Source organism: Pelobates fuscus, chromosome 3, assembly GCF_036172605.1.
Source record: "Pelobates fuscus isolate aPelFus1 chromosome 3, aPelFus1.pri, whole genome shotgun sequence".
In the NCBI taxonomy this organism is placed as follows: Eukaryota; Metazoa; Chordata; class Amphibia; order Anura; family Pelobatidae; genus Pelobates; species Pelobates fuscus.
In genome coordinates, this window is record NC_086319.1 from 9,600,992 (window position 1) to 9,617,164 (window position 16,173).

General features: G+C 43.0%; 1 protein-coding gene across 1 annotated transcript in view; it reads right to left on the bottom strand.

The window, feature by feature from the left end:
* The window catches only part of LMNTD1 (lamin tail domain containing 1), a 161,527-nt gene that overhangs the window by 27,141 nt on the left and 118,213 nt on the right, over positions 1-16,173 (bottom strand). Inside the window, exon 8 of the mRNA XM_063446105.1 lies at positions 1,989-2,090. Coding sequence (XP_063302175.1) covers positions 1,989-2,090 — 102 coding nt within the window. The remainder of the gene's footprint in view (positions 1-1,988; positions 2,091-16,173) is intronic.

Here is a 16,173-nt window from a genome sequence, read left to right on the forward strand (position 1 = left end):
TGATTAAACAACTGTGCGTCCGCCCAGCAGGTAAACCGCACATTAACCTGTTTAACAATTATTTTATACTGTACATGAAAGAACACTCACCGGACATATTGATATTTAAATACATACATAATATATACATAATATATATATAAACAAAATATAAACATAATATAAACATACTATATATATACACAATACATACTATATATATATATAAACATAATATATACAAAAAATATATATACTATATATATATATACACACAATACATAATATATATATATAAACATATTCCATACATACTATATATATACACAATACATACTATATATATATATATATATAAACATAACACATACATAATATATATATAAACATACTATATATATACACAATACATACTATATATATATAAACATAATATATACAAAAAATATATATACTATATATATATACACACAATACATAATATATATATACACACAATACATTATATATAAACATATTCCATACATACTATATATATATATACACAATACATACTATATATATAAACATAACACATACATAATATATATAAACAATATAAAAATAATATATACAAAAAATATAAATATTAATACCGTACTCGCATGCATTAACTATGCATGTATAAAGAAAAAATGAGAAAAATCAATATGTAAGTATGCAAGAAAAAAATCATTTATTGTACACTAGTTGTGTGTAATTCATGCAAATAGAAAAAGATCTATTGTAGCAAATTAATGATCTCTCCATAAATTCATAGTTAATGCATGCGAGTGCGGTATTAATATTTATATTTTTTGTATATTTTATGAGGTTATATTGGGGATGAACCTCTAATACCTGCACCATTACGTGATCGAGTGCCAGCACTAACTATATTTGTTTAAACATAATATATACATAATACATATAAACATAATATAAACATAATACATACATTATATATATATAAACATAATATATACACAATACATACATAATATAAACATAATATAAACACTATATATATATATATATACACACACACAATACATGCTGTCCCATGTATGCCAAGCTGTGTGTATGCAGAATTATAAAGCAGATTAATGCCTTGATCTCCCATTGTCTAAGAAGAGTCCAGGACTCGATTGGGACCTCGGAATTAAAGAATTTTGCAATAACATATTGGTTTTAGTTAACGCACAGTAATCAATGTTGCATCGGCTAAAAAAAGTTTAGAAAAATTACCGAGAATTTTTCTAAACTTGACAATTCTGCCCTAAATTAATGTAAATTAATATTATCCCATTGATACAATTTTTATTTCCTGTAATACCACACCTGGCCACAGAGGGCGTCTGGTAGAAGCTAAATGAGACAATAACACTTGGGCAGGTTTGTGCCAATGTGACTGCATCAGAGGCAGACTGTCTTTAATTATTATTCATTAATTATTCATATAAAATTTATTTTATTTATAAAGCGCTGGATACTCGAGTGGTACTCCTGCCAGACATAATACGGGTAATATATCAACGTTCTTACACTCACAGTTAGCCTGGGACATGTAACTTTGGCTATTCTAAGCCATTAGAAGCTTAGCTAATCTGGGTTAAAATTTCCATAAGTTTCCAAGTTTGTAAACCTCCCAGTTTAGTGAATAAACGCCTGAATTAGAACCTCTGACAGCTGGCGGGAGTATTATTTACAAGGGCCTTGTTGTATACTTTGTGTTTGGTTTTCGGCTCCGAAATCCTGTGAGTTTGGAGATTTGCTCACTGGATCCTGGGACGTGTCCTTTATTCTGTAAAGAACAGGAAACCCGGAATTTCGTGCGTTATCAATGCTGAGATTGTTAGTCTCAGCGACGCCTCTTACCGAACACAATTCTCCATATTATTTTATGTCAGAGGAAATTAAATGACAGTCTCCATGTGAAGACCATAATGGGCCCTTTGTTGGATAATTATCAGAAAATGACAGACACTGACCTCCAGCCTGACCTCCAGGGCCCGAATGTGCCGAAGTTCGTGAACACGCTCCCCGTCCAGCTTCTCAATGGAGCTCCTGTTTTCCGCTTCTTCTGAGAGGAGCTGGGAATAAAGCAAATACACTGTTACTGTCAGAATTCAGCCATTTTTATTTACCGTTTCTGCATATATTACATCTTATTGTTGATATAATGTATTAAATTGCAATTTGCCATCTAACTCATTAACCAATCAGGCCTGTCTGAGAGATGAGTGCACCCCGGCCTCCGATTAACTTCCTCTGAGAAACACTGTGTGCGCAATGGGGTATAAATGGGCGCCCCCACAGGATATGATTTTATTTCTCCTACATTTCATATAAAGCGCTGGCCTTATGTTGAATAAACAAACAGGTAATTCGCTAAAATGTGAATTGTCTGGATTTCAAAGTGAATTTCAAATTTAAAGACAAATAGAAGGAAACAAACTCTCCAAGTGAGCGAGGCTTCTAGTTTAGCTGTTTTGACTTTAAATTTGAAATTCACTTTGAATTACTAGCAATTCTCACTGTAGCGACTAACCCTGCATATCTGCCAGACGCACGGTGCTCATTGTAAAACGCACGGCCTGCACAACACCACCTGACGCGTTCTGGCCTTGATTGGATTCTGCGATAATGGTCGGGTCTGTGATTAGAATGAACCCTGGCTATTTTGTCTGCCCTAAACCAATCAATGAACATTATGTGATGACAAATGGTGTGTTCAAGTGACTGCAGACTGCGTGGTGGGGGTTGAAGTGCGTTAACAGGGGTGCCAGCTGTGGACAAAGTGGTTAAAGCCAAAAATCAGTGCGAGACTTCCCTGCAGGGTGGTTAATGAGCTCTCTGTATGCCTGGTCAGACCCTACCTCCCCTCCATCCCTATCAATGAATAATAGGAGGGGGGCTATAATGACATGAATGGGGGATTGGAGTGGGCTCTGAATATTCAGATATTTCTCTGTGGAATTGGATCAGATGAAAAGTACCTGATGGAAAGTACCAAGCTCCCTGTGGGATCACCGGCTGAGCCCATTAATCTGTTATTTCATTATTGACAAACTACGGATCTCCAAATATTTACCCAGAGACTCATTTAAATAGCTCATTGACAGCCTTGAGAGGGCAGGACGGACACATTGGCCCTAATAGGTGGTGATGAGGCCTAGGTAGGACAGAGGTTAAAAAATTACTTAATCATTTGTTCCGACACTACAGCATGAGGGTTATCCACTAATCAGCCAGCAGCAATCTGTGACAATAATGTTATATTTATTTAGGATAAAATAGTGAATTCAGATACAATCCTCAACTCTGATACACTGACAGTTTCTTTATCCACCTCAGCTACTTTGGGAACATTATGGGCTCTCTGCTCACAATATCTCAGTACTCCCTAAATAATATAGAGCAAGGCTGTTTATTGTGTCCGTGTCAGGTGGCTCTGTGTGCGATATGGTGACGCAAGTTGGAGGACTCCTCGCAATGTACTGAGATCAAAGCCAGGTCTCCCCGTCAGATTGACGGCAGAACCAGTAATAACGCGTGTTTCGTTATACACCCCCTCCCCTCCACCCTTCCTTTCAAGTAAACCCAGATCATTTGATTCCCTCGCTTCTCTCTGTGAATTTGTATCTCATCCATTTAGATTGTAAGCTTGTTTGGCAAGGGCCCTCTTCAGCTAATCTTACTATATATAGAATCTGTATTCTATGAATTCTTTTTCTTGCTTTACCTGTTGAACAGCGCTGCAGTTAACGTTGGTGCTAAATAAATAATGTTAGCGTCAATAAATGCTGTAAGTAAACCAATGTTTGTGCTAGTAATAAACTAGTTGTGATACGTGGTCTTATTCAAGAGAAATTGGAGAATTGTTACAGATATCACTTTACCTGTGACTGATGAATTTGGAGAAAGGAAATTATGGTACCCCCTCACTCAGGAAAGAGACCCCCCCTCCCGCCGTCAGATTAACCTTGTTCGTCTCCCGTCTCAGACATCAGAGATTTCTTTATTACCCAGCCGCGGGGAGTTCAACGCTATAATTATAATTAATTTCTATTCGTACACCTTACACGGGTGGGGGATGCTCACAGATTGTACGGTTCACAGAACACATTGACCGATGTTAAACTTTTTGCTCTTTTCCTGAATTCTGAAACCTAAAGAGCAGATATTTATTGGAGGGTTACACGAAGTCCATGCCCCAATTCTTCTTCTGCCTACATTCATCTTCAGCGGATAAAATAAATAATCTCAAACTCGCTGAATGCGGACATTGGGAGAATGAGGAAACCCTGGTACACGGAGAACATTTGGGGTTCAATCTGTTTCTCCTGTTACCCTCTATACGGGGACACAGAATCCTAACTGCAACAAGGGCTGTGCCGCCATAAATGATGCTACGGGCGCCAATAAGTAAAGCCGAGACTTGCCAACCTTACTGGAAACAACGTGATTGAAATACAAGGGATTATTTGTAATAAAGTTATCAATAGACTTGTGCACGGTGAAGAAATTTGGTTATTCTGAATAGATCTATCCAGAAAGAGATTCAGGATTTATGGAGGTGGTGGTTCAGTTCGGAATAATTTCTTCCCTGCAATTGTTTTGGCATCACGGACAGAACTTTGAAAAACAAATCAAATTAAACTATTTTGTATGTTGTCTGTTTCTTTTGTTTCGTGATTTGTCGCTATAGCGATTGAGGGTTCAGAAACCAGCCGCCGATTGCCCCACAAAATTACCATCATTAGGGTGCACAGGGCCTTACTCTAAGTTCTGGAGCTCCTTTCTAAGGGTCTTATCTCCATTCTAAGTGTCTAATCTCCAATCTAAGTGTTGTATCTCCATTCTAATGGTCATATCTCCATTCTAAGTGTCGTATCTCCATTCTAAGTCTTGTTTTGCCATTCTACTGAATTGTATCTCCATTCTAATGGTCATATCTCCATTCTAAGTGTCGTATCTCCATTCTAAGTCTTGTTTTGCCTTTCTAATGAGTTGTATCTCCATTCTAAGGGTTGTATCTCCATTCTAAGGGTCGTCTCTCCAATGTAAGGGTCGTATCTCCAATGTAAGGGTCGTATCTCCACTCTAAGTGTCATATCTCCATTCTAAGGGTCGTATCTCCATTCTAAGGGTTGTATCTCCATTCTACTGGGTCGTATATCCAATGTAAGTGTCGTATCTCCATTCTAATGGTCGTATCTCCATTCTAAGGGTCGTATCTCCATTCTAAGGGTCGTATCTCCATTCTAAGGGTCGTATCTCCATTCTAAGGGTCGTATCTCCATTCTAAGGGTCGTATCTCCAATGTAAGGGTCGTATCTCCATTCTAAGGGTCGTATCTCCAGAAATCAGTTACACCTGCTGTAATGTGGCTGTTTTTCCTGTAGCAGGCAGTATACTTAAGGTGGTGGTGATATCATCGAGCACATCAAATTCCCCAGTGCTGCTTCTAAACTAGGGGTGCCCAAAAGGTAGATCCCCAGATGTTTTAAAACGACAGCTACCATGATGCATTGCCATTCTAAATGCATTCCAAATACATGCAAAGCATCATGGGAGTTGTAGTTCTACAACATCTGGGGATCTACATTTTGGGCAACTGTTCTAAATAAACTAAGAAAACCCCTGTGCTGGTCATTACCTAAATCCAGGGACACTGCGGCTATAGCACTGGAACAGTAGAGGGCGACACAGAGCTGAATACAGGGGCGGACTGAGAACCCTCAGGGCCCCCGGGCAAAATAAATCAAGGGCCCCCTTACAGGCCCCACCCATACTCCGCAGCAAGCGCCACCCATGTCCCGCCTCCATGCACCGCCCCAGCCACACCCTACACCAGGGGTAGGCAACCTACGGCACTAGTGCCATGCACGGCACTCAAGGTGCCTTTGCACGGCACTCAAGGCTGCTAGAGCCAAACAGGCTCTGGCCTATCAGGCGTCTCAGTGAAACTTCAGATACCTGCTAATACAAAAAGGTGGTGAAAGACAATCCTCAATTTATGCATTGCAGCACATAGAGGAAGTGATCTCAGATCACTTCCTCCCAGCACTTGTGAATGGTAATCCACACAGTAGTAGAGCAGCCTGCAACTGCTGTTGCAGCTCCTGTCCTCGACCTGTACCTGGCCAGCCTGGTCCCCACTGGAACCAAGGGAAGCCACACACACTGCTAAATATACACATAAATGCACAATAACCCTCCCCTCATACAAATAATACGAACAGCCCACGAACATACTCACAATCCGCAGAAACGTAACCTGCTAACAATCCACATACATGCACACAACCCCACATGCAGTCTCTCACATGCAATACCCCAAACAGCCCCCACACATACACACACTACCAAAGACACAACTTGACATATACATCCACACACACACAATTCCACATGCAGCCCCCATACACAGCCCACATTCATATGTATCATACACGATACCACAAACTACTCCTGTGAACATACACATTATAATAGCTCATATACGCACAAATATTCAGCGATACAAAGCAATTACCGTATAAATAACACAAGCAGAATACGGCAGCATACACACCTCAATTTAAAAAAATAGGACCGGCCCGCTACGGGACATCACAATCCTATATCGGCACAGTGCTGCTACAAGGTTGCCTACCCCTGCCCTACACAATCTTTAGACACAAGGAACAAAAGTGCAATAATCCCTTCGAGGCCCCAGTAGAGACTACAACTGAGGGCTAATGGGCCATGGAGGGGGGTCTTTCTAGCAGAGGCTATCTCAGTGTCCTTTAGAGAGTGTGTTAAAAAGAATTTCCTCCAGGTCCCATTAGAGACTATAATGGAGTCTAATGGGGCCTGGAGGGGGGTCTCTCCAACACTCTGGTTCCTATTCACAATATAGCAACACAACATAGCTTGCTGATACCTAGGCCAAGTTAGCTCCTCTTACCTTAATTACTGTTGCTGGCTGGCAGTCTGTGGGCTTGCTGGAAGGCTGTGGGCTTACTGGCTGCGGCTGGCAGGCTGTGGGCTTGCTGGCAGGCTGTGGGCTTGCTGGCAGGCTGTGGGCTTGCTGGCAGGCTGTGGGCTTGCTGGCAGGCTGTGGGCTTGCTGGCTACTGCCGGCAGGCTGATGGCTTGCTGGCTGCGGCTGGCAGGCTGTTGGCTTGCTGGCTGTGGCTTGCTGGCTGCGGTTGGCAGACTGCGGGCTTGCTGGCTGTAAGCCTAACTGGTGGCCTGTGGGCTGGCTGGCCGGCCTGTGGGCTGGCTGGCTGGCCGGCCTGTGGGCTGGCTGGCTTGCTGGCTACTGGGGCACTTGTAGATTATTTAAAGAAATAATCTATGCACAATAACCACTACTGCTCTGTGTAGTCGTTATGGTGCCAGGAGGGCCGGACCCCCCTTTCAGAGTAAGTAGTCAAACCGTTTAAGAACAGTTTGACAACTTACCTGGGGTCTGCTGGGATATGAGGCTGTAGTAGGGTATAGGAGCAGTGGTGCAATGTGTAAGGGGTGCAGTGTGTGTGAGGGGGTGCAGTGTGTGAATGTGTAGGGTGTGTGGGGAAATGTGTGTATGAGGGGGCTGTGTATGTGTGTGGCAATGTTAGTATTGGGGTGCTGTGTGTGTATGGGTGGGCAGTGTATGTGTGTAAATGTGTATGGTGTGTGTGGGTGTATGGTGGGCAGTGTGTGAATGTGTATGGTGTGTGGGGGCAGTGTGTTTATGGGGCTAGAGTTCATTCTCACCACTGCGACCACCAGGAATCCCTGGTGGTCACAGTGTTGAGAGTGAACTCTAGCCCGTAGCTCCAGGGCTAGAGTTTACTCTCGCAAGAGCCGTAACGTTGCCGTGGTAACCGCGGCAACGATCTGTGCTCGTGCAAGAAGGACCCAGAGGAGCTGCAGGCTGAGCTCCCGGGTCCTCTCTTCCTCCCTCCCCTGCCGGCTGCCCGCACGGTGCCTGCGGACAGGGGAGGGGGCAATTGCCCTCCTCTTACTCCCCCCCTTCTTACCCCCCTCTTCTTACTCCCCCCTCACTCTCTTCTTACTACCCCCTCCCCCTCTTCTTACTCCCACCTCTTCTTACTCCTCCCTCTTCCTACTCCCCTCCCTCTCTTCTTACCCCCTCCCTCTCTTCTCCTAACCCCCCTCTCTCTTCATACGCCCCTCCCTCTCTCTTCCTACCCCCCTCCCTCCCTCTTCTTACCCCCCTCCCTCTTTCTTCTTACCCACCCCCTCCCTTTCTTCTTACCCACCCCCTCCCTTTCTTCTTACCCCCCTCCTCTCCCTCTCTGTTCATTTCCCCCCCTCCCTGTTCATCCCCCCCTCCCTGTTCATCCCCCCCTCCCTGTTATTTCCCCCCCTCCCTGTTCATCCCCCCCTCTGTTTATTCCCCCCCCCGTCCATTCCCCCCTCTCTGTTCATGCCCCCCCACCCCCTCCGTTAATTTCCCCCCACCCCCTCCGTTCATTTCACCCCCCCACCCCATCCGTTCAATTCCCCCCCCCCCATCCGTTCATTCCCCCCCCCCCCCATCCGTTCATTCCCCCCCCCCTCTCTGTAGCGTGGCCGAGCTGCTGTCCGGTCAGATGCCCGGCCGGAGTGATAGGAAGGTGCACACTGAGTGTGTACCTTCCTGTCAGTCCGGCCGGGTACAGGAAACAGAAACTCCTGTTCCGCGCGGAACAGGAGTTTCTGTTTCCTGTACCCGGCCGGACTGACAGGAAGGTGCACACTCAGTGTGCACCCTCCTATCACTCCGGCCGGGCACTGCGGACCGGCGAGCGCTACAGAGGAGGGGAGGTGAGAAGCTGCAGCCGCCTGAGCGCTCTTAAGAGAGCGCTCAGGCGGCTGCAGCATTTAAAGGGGCGGCCGGGCGGGCCCCCTGATGGCGGGCCCCCCTCCCGGCCGGGCCCTCGGACCATGTCCGAAGTGCCCGACCGGTCAGTCCGCCCCTGGCTGAATAGCATAGTAAGGGATTGTGAATAGGTAGGACAGAATGTGCTTTGATATAGAGAAGTAGGGAATTAAATAGTTTGAAAACAAATAGCCAAGCGGCAAATATAGCAAGGTTAGAAGATTTTTCCCAAAATCACTTCTTTTTTCCCAAGTTTTGCAATTCAAATTTCAATTGTCTATAGATCTAGCCAAACCACAATGATTTTATACAAAGTAACCATAGAGCCCTGCTTGATTACGGATGAGAATACAAAATGGAGTAATGACTCCAACACAAGCAGCCGATCGAGGAGAGATCAATGAATGCTGGGAATACACACGCCTGATGGGAGTTTTAGTTCACCTCCCACTGTTGAGAGGTAGGTACAATCCTGATACCCCTGCTGCACCCACACAGCCGTGCCTCCCACTGTTGAGAGGTAGGTACAATCCTGATACCCCTGCTGCACCCACACAGCCATGCCTCCCACTGTTGAGAGGTAGGTGCAATCCTGATACCCCTGCTGCACCCACACAGCCGTGCCTCCCACTGTTGAGAGGTAGGTACAATCCTAATACCCCTGCTGCACCCACACAGCCATGCCTCCCACTGTTGAGAGGTAGGTACAATCCTGATACCCCTGCTGCAACCACACAGCCATGCCTCCCACTGTTGAGAGGTAGGTACAATCCTGATACCCCTGCTGCATCCACACAGCCATGCCTCCCACTGTTGAGAGGTAGGTACAATCCTGATACCCCTGCTGCATCCACACAGCCGTGAGAGGTAGGTACAATCCTGATACCCTTGCTGCACCCAAACAGCCGTGCCGTTTACAGGTTTAGAAATATATTCAGCAAATAAAGCTACGAGAGAATCCGGATTGGCTGAGCCACTTCCTGGTCTGGTCAGAGCTCACTGCAGGAACTTCAAAGCCTGGAGTTTGGCAGCCAATGCAGGAACTTCCATGCAGGAACTTCTGCTCTGGTTAATCAGGGCTTATTTAAATGTTTACTCCAACCCATTTTTACTATACGTTGTTTTTTTTCTAATTATAATTCGTTATTGGGCATTATTCTTTCTTAGAGTTTCCTGGTCGATGGTCCAGTTCTCCCTCCCCACCTTGTGTCACACAGCACGCAGCCACCTGTTTAATGTCAGGCCCGCTATATGTATGTAAACCCTGTTCATCTCGCAGATCCAGCAAACAGACAATTCTCCTCCGCGCTCGTCTTCCCCACTTCGCTACTTGTCAAACAGTTAGACTTTCCGTAAGATGACGCATCTGGAAAATATGACTGTGATAGAATATGCCAGAGAAACCCCCCAGCTCCCTGTAACGGGGACATTTTATGCCCTTGGTAACTTCCTGGGAAACATTTCTAACAAATCTTTACTCCTGTGTTCCAAAGACCGTGAACGGGGCCAGCAGAGCGGGGGTTTGGACGTTCCTTGCCCACTGTGCTACAAATTAAATAAAGTAGGAGGACCATGTGGACCCAATCTCCAGCCAGATCCAAGCCTCCCGTGCCGTTCTGTTTAGAGGTGAAATATCCATCCGGATAGTAATCAGAGTGACACATCATAGGCATCTAATGAAATCACATGAAGTGACCATCACGTGTCAGTATTAATATGATCCAAATAAATGTCACGTGAACTCATAAACTTCTCTAAAATGTTATATTCACCTTTAAATCCGCCTCTGGTAACTCAGGGGTTAATGCAGACTGTGAGCACCTGTGATTAAACCTGCACATTATATCCCTCATTACTCGTCTTATCTTCTGACTGTTACTTTGATTAGAGAAGATGACATCTCAGCAAATAATATGTACCGGTGGGAATGTGTATGGAATGTACTGTCTCACACATTAGAGACAATATCAGTTTGGGGTTTAAGACCTTCATTTAAAGGGACACTCCACACCCTAAAGCAGCATAGCTTGCTGGAGAGCTGTGTGAAGGGTGTGTATAATATTCTAGAAACCATAACCACTTCCAATCATTGAGGCGGTCATGGTGCTTAGACTAATCCCTTCAGTGCATTCTCATGTCTAACCTATAGAATTAAAGGAGCGATCTGATAGCTGAATTAATTGCTAATTTTCATCCAACAAGCAATTTGTTTTCCTTTATTTTGTTAGAAATGCAATTTGTTTATTTGTAATTCTAGGTATGAACACATTGATGAATATGGATTACATTTGGATTTGTCCAAAAGCTACTGCACACGTTTACGGACCAGCAGAAGCTGCTGAACGTATACATTGCTGTTTAAAGCATTGATTTGCATACACCATCCACATTTGTGTTAAGGTTAAAGGGACACCCCAGACCCCTAAAGCAGTTTAACTTGCTGAAGTGCTTTATGTGTGAAGAATGTGTTTGCTTTTTTTTAATTTTACAAAAAGTGCAGATTTCAATAGAAATCAATTCTAAATGAACCTTGTTACACTCCACAGCCAGTCAATGAGATAACCACTCCTGTTACTTCCTGGTTTGTTTAGCTCAGTAGAGCTACAGTCAAGAGGCAGCAACTGTCCAGGGCACCTGCCTTGCAAAGACTTCTCATTGAGCTGCAATGGGAAGTCTGTGATTGGACAGCCACAGAAAGTGTGGGCGGAGTTAGAAGGGGAGGGCTTGTAAAGGCTGCAGACAGGAGAACTTAGATATATTTAGATATAACCCCCCAATTAAAAAAGATGGAATTAAATGCATGCACGTCTTCTTTGGGAACATAACTACTAAATAGAGATTTATTTTTTATTTTTTTATGTATTTTGCATTTGGGCAGCAGAGTGTCTGTTTTATTTAATATTTTTGGATACATTTTTAAATGTTTTTTTTTTTTAAATATTAAGCTATCAAAAATATATTATTCATATATATATATATATAATATGTCTATATATCATAAAGATATCAAAATATAAAAATATTTTTACAAAATAGTAAATCATTTTAAAAGCTTATCAAAAAATGTTTAAATCAAGGCCTAATTTTGCTACAGAGTTACAAAAGAGCAAACTCAGCACCCAGTCAGAATGGCCCGTGAATGCCGAGTAATATTGTATATGTTATATACCACAAAGAATACACTCTGTGGGGCAGGCTGGCTCGCTTGTCTCCCATTGGATGACCTAGTTTAGAAAACTAACACGTGCAAGTTTCAGACAGACTGTAACGGGTCCGGTCAAGCCATCACTCAGTTACCAGCCCACTCTTCTGACACAACTAAAGCCAAGCACATGCATTCCAGCAATATATGTGATATTATTTAAAGCTGGCTGAATCTATGTCTGGCATAAAAAGTGTCATAAATGCGTTCTTGCTGGTGGACTTAAATTATTCCTTCGGTTTATGATCAAGCAATAGACAACCAATGTCCACTGTAGGCCTAACCGCCTGTGACCTGTTCATTAAAAGGATTGGATAAATTACAGATTTTATCTACATAGACTTGAAGAAAAGAGATTTCACCCAGAGCACAGTATGGAAAATGGGATTTAATGATAACAGATTTAATATGCTCATTCGAAGCAAATCTATTATTGTGATAAAGATGAATGTTAAAATGATTTTGTAAAGAAGCTGAGGTTCCATTGTCAGTGTAGGCCTGAGTTACACGCTGGTCAGCCTACATTCAGGGAGGGAATGCCCCCATGACCTCGTTAAATAGCAAGGGGGACTTGATTGCTCTTTGACAATGAGCAGTGATTTCTGTGTAATGACAGCTATAGACTCTCATTACTCAGGATGTTTCACAGGACTCCGCAATCAAGGCGTTAATCAGCACAGCAGATACAAATCATTGTTGGTCTGGGACCGTTTTAGGACTGATTGTGTTCCAGCTGCCAGCTCTATACTTTATACGTAAAGGGCTACAGTTTAACCCTTTCCTGGCTCTGTTCCCTAAATTTAATTTGCAATGCTTGTGGACATAATTAATTGCAGGTGAAATTACTCAACGGATGTTCCATTCTTCGACAAGACGCCATCTTGTTTTTAAAGGAGATATATTTGTGCTGGGCCCTGTGTACCCCCTCAGGCAGCCTAAGGGCGAGGAGAACGTTTCATTGCACTGCCGAGAGACTGGTGAGTTCCCCTCACCCTAAATCAGGGCCTATGCACAGTATTAATGAGTCATAGCCAACACAGAATGTATTAAGCCAGCTCCCAGAATCATCAGGCCGTATCGTTACCCTAAGAGGCGTCCAAACCTCATATAACCAAAGGGCTAAACTGTGACATGAGCCGTTAGGGTACACCAGTCATTTCTCATAAAAGGAGCACACCTCGTACAGATATTAAACAATAACTAAATGCCGCCTTTAACCCTGAGCGTCAGGGAACAATGTTAGTAACAGGCCTAGCAGCAGGATCATATGATGTGTTTCAATATAATTCATAGGATTGTTTAACACAGACACTGATGGTGAGATTCGGTATAAGTAAAGGAAAGATAAATAGTTTAAACTTCGTAAAATACAAAGGGAAGGTGTGGTTTGGATCTTTCTGGAGATCGTTCCTCTGAAGCAACATGAGGAATCTCCTTACTAAGCGAGTTATCACAGTCACCGAGGTTCTGGGGGAGTGAATATATGTAGTTATTGGGATTTTTAGCAAAATGACATCTGCTCTCTTCATAACTGCACTACACACCTCCGTGTATTGTAAAATAAGGCTGATTTTACATATCTGAGCAGGAATAGTTTATATATCTATTTACCAATACGATAAATAGGCTCATTGTTTGCCTTAATAGCCGCAGATCCTGTGACACCTAATCTGCTGATTGATAAAACATGTTCAAATCTCCTCAGTCACTAAAAGACAAATAAACACCGGCTGAAGGGTCCTTTCATTTATTTAACTGATCTTAACTACCAATCAATATCATTTGAAAGGTCAGAGTGACACATCTATTGATCAAATAGGATCAAATGGGCCAGACATGGCCACCCAGCTAGAAAACCCAGCCATGGGGGGGAGTCCTGTTTGGATGTTGTCTTTGTTGCGTGTTTTATACCTTATTGTGTATAATGAATACATTGTGTGTGAAGATGGAGGTGGTCTGCTTAGGGTAATACGGCACCCGATCCATTAACGAGTTAATTTACTGAAACATTTTATTCTGCAATTTCTGTTACAGTTTGAATTATTACTAGTGATGAATCGTGCTGTGCGGATAAAGTGTATCTTTTCGCATTATCCTAATGTTAGCTTATTTCATAATTTATATATATATAATATATGCGGCAGGAAATTAACTCTGATAACGGAACGTTAGCGTTTGTGGGATTTTAATACGGAGAAATGAATTCACAGATTGTCCTGGGAAACTTCGATATTAGGCCTCCCGCCCATCCCGTTACTCCATCAAACATTACATTATTAACAACTAATTATTAACAAACATGATGCTCTCAGTGTGCGAGTGTGACAACACAAACCCATTAAACGTCAAACTATTTCTAGAACTCAGGTTAATATATTGCACTAACATGTTGGACACAATGTGCAGATGGCAACAAGCAACAAGGAACAACTCTAGCCCCTCTTATATCTCCTCACAGATCCATAGGTATGTCCCTTCTCGGTCTCTCCGCTCTGCCCGTGACCACCTCCTGTCCGTTGTCCGCACTCGTACAGCCAACTCGCGCTTGCAGGACTTCTCGCGGGCGGCTCCCTTCCTATGGAATAGCCTGCCTACCGCCATCAGACCCTCCCCTAGTCTTGCATCTTTTAAGAAGTGCCTTAAAACCCATCTCTTTAGGAAAGCTTATGGCCTCCAAGACTAACCAATACCTCACATACCTGTCTCTTGCCCTCTCCTAAAGGGCAGTCCACCTTATTTGATTGTAAATTCCTGTCCTAATGTGTTTTACACCCCACCTCCTATAGAATGTAAGCTCGTTTGAGCAGGGTCCTCTTCAACCTATTGTTCCTGTAAGTTTATTTGTAATTGTCCTATCTATAGTTAAATCCCTTCTCATAATATTGTAAAGCGCTACGGAATCTGTTGGCGCTATATAAATTGCAATAATAATAATAATAATAATAATAATAATAATTTGAACTGTGATCCACAGCAGATGCATTGTGATAGGTTAGAAATTAGTGGAGAACAATCTGTCACCAAAAGGGTTAAAATAACAGAATCATTCCTCCTTTGCTGGTAATCAGCAAAGTGACCACAAGAGGAGACTGATTTTACCAGAGTTATAAATAATAAATACATTAAACCACACAGCAACAGGTCACGCCAATACGTGCAAGGACACCATGCTATGGCAGGGCGAGGAGCAATTATAGACCATTAACGAGCTTTTATCTATGGGAATCATAGGGGGTTGTTTGCTCCTTCCATTAAAACATGACATTTTGAAATATAAAAAGATTAATTACAGAGTTAAAGGACAGCTATCATCAGTTTTTTAAACTGTTTTGCATTTAATGAAATGTATATGATTATAATTATTAATGATGGTGTATTAAAGTATATATAGATATTTTGTTGCGTCAGACTCTACTGTTATCTGAGCAGCTCAGACAGGCAGCAAGTTAGGTTGAGCATCAGTTGGTAAGATAACAGTAGAATCTGACCCATATATCATTTAATATCCATTAAGGGGACACTCCGGGGCACCATAACAACTTCATCCAACTGAAGTTGTTATGGTGCCAGGAGGCGCCTATCGCATTCTGACCTCTAGGTGTTAAACCCAAAAGGGGGCCTCCAGCTCGAATCTCAGCTCGCCAGCGGCAGCATCCCGCTTCTGACATCCCGGTTTCAGGAAGTGCGAAGTGCCGCAGGAGAAGGGCACCGTTGCTTGGCTGAGAGCCTGTAAAAGTTACGTTGCTTTTCAAGTCAATTTTTTTTTTTTGCAGTGCATATAAACGGTACAAGCAGGCGTGAGGTGCCCCAAAAGCAGTCCTCAGGCTTTTCCTCGCTTAACATGCGGGGAAAGTGGGTAATAAGCACAGTTTTATAATATAATCAAGCTTGGTTAGAATGTCAGCAGGCAGACAGTGTCGAGTATGAGAGACATTCATGTAAGCCAATAATGCTATGAAATCTGCAGTGTATATACCAACATTTTGATTAGACAGTGACATGGTAACGTAGCATGTTCGTATTCTAAAAACAGGTTTAAACTTTCTACTGAGGGGCGGAGCCTAACCACCGAGCCGACCAGACGTGCTGTAAATCAGCTCCCACAAAAAACG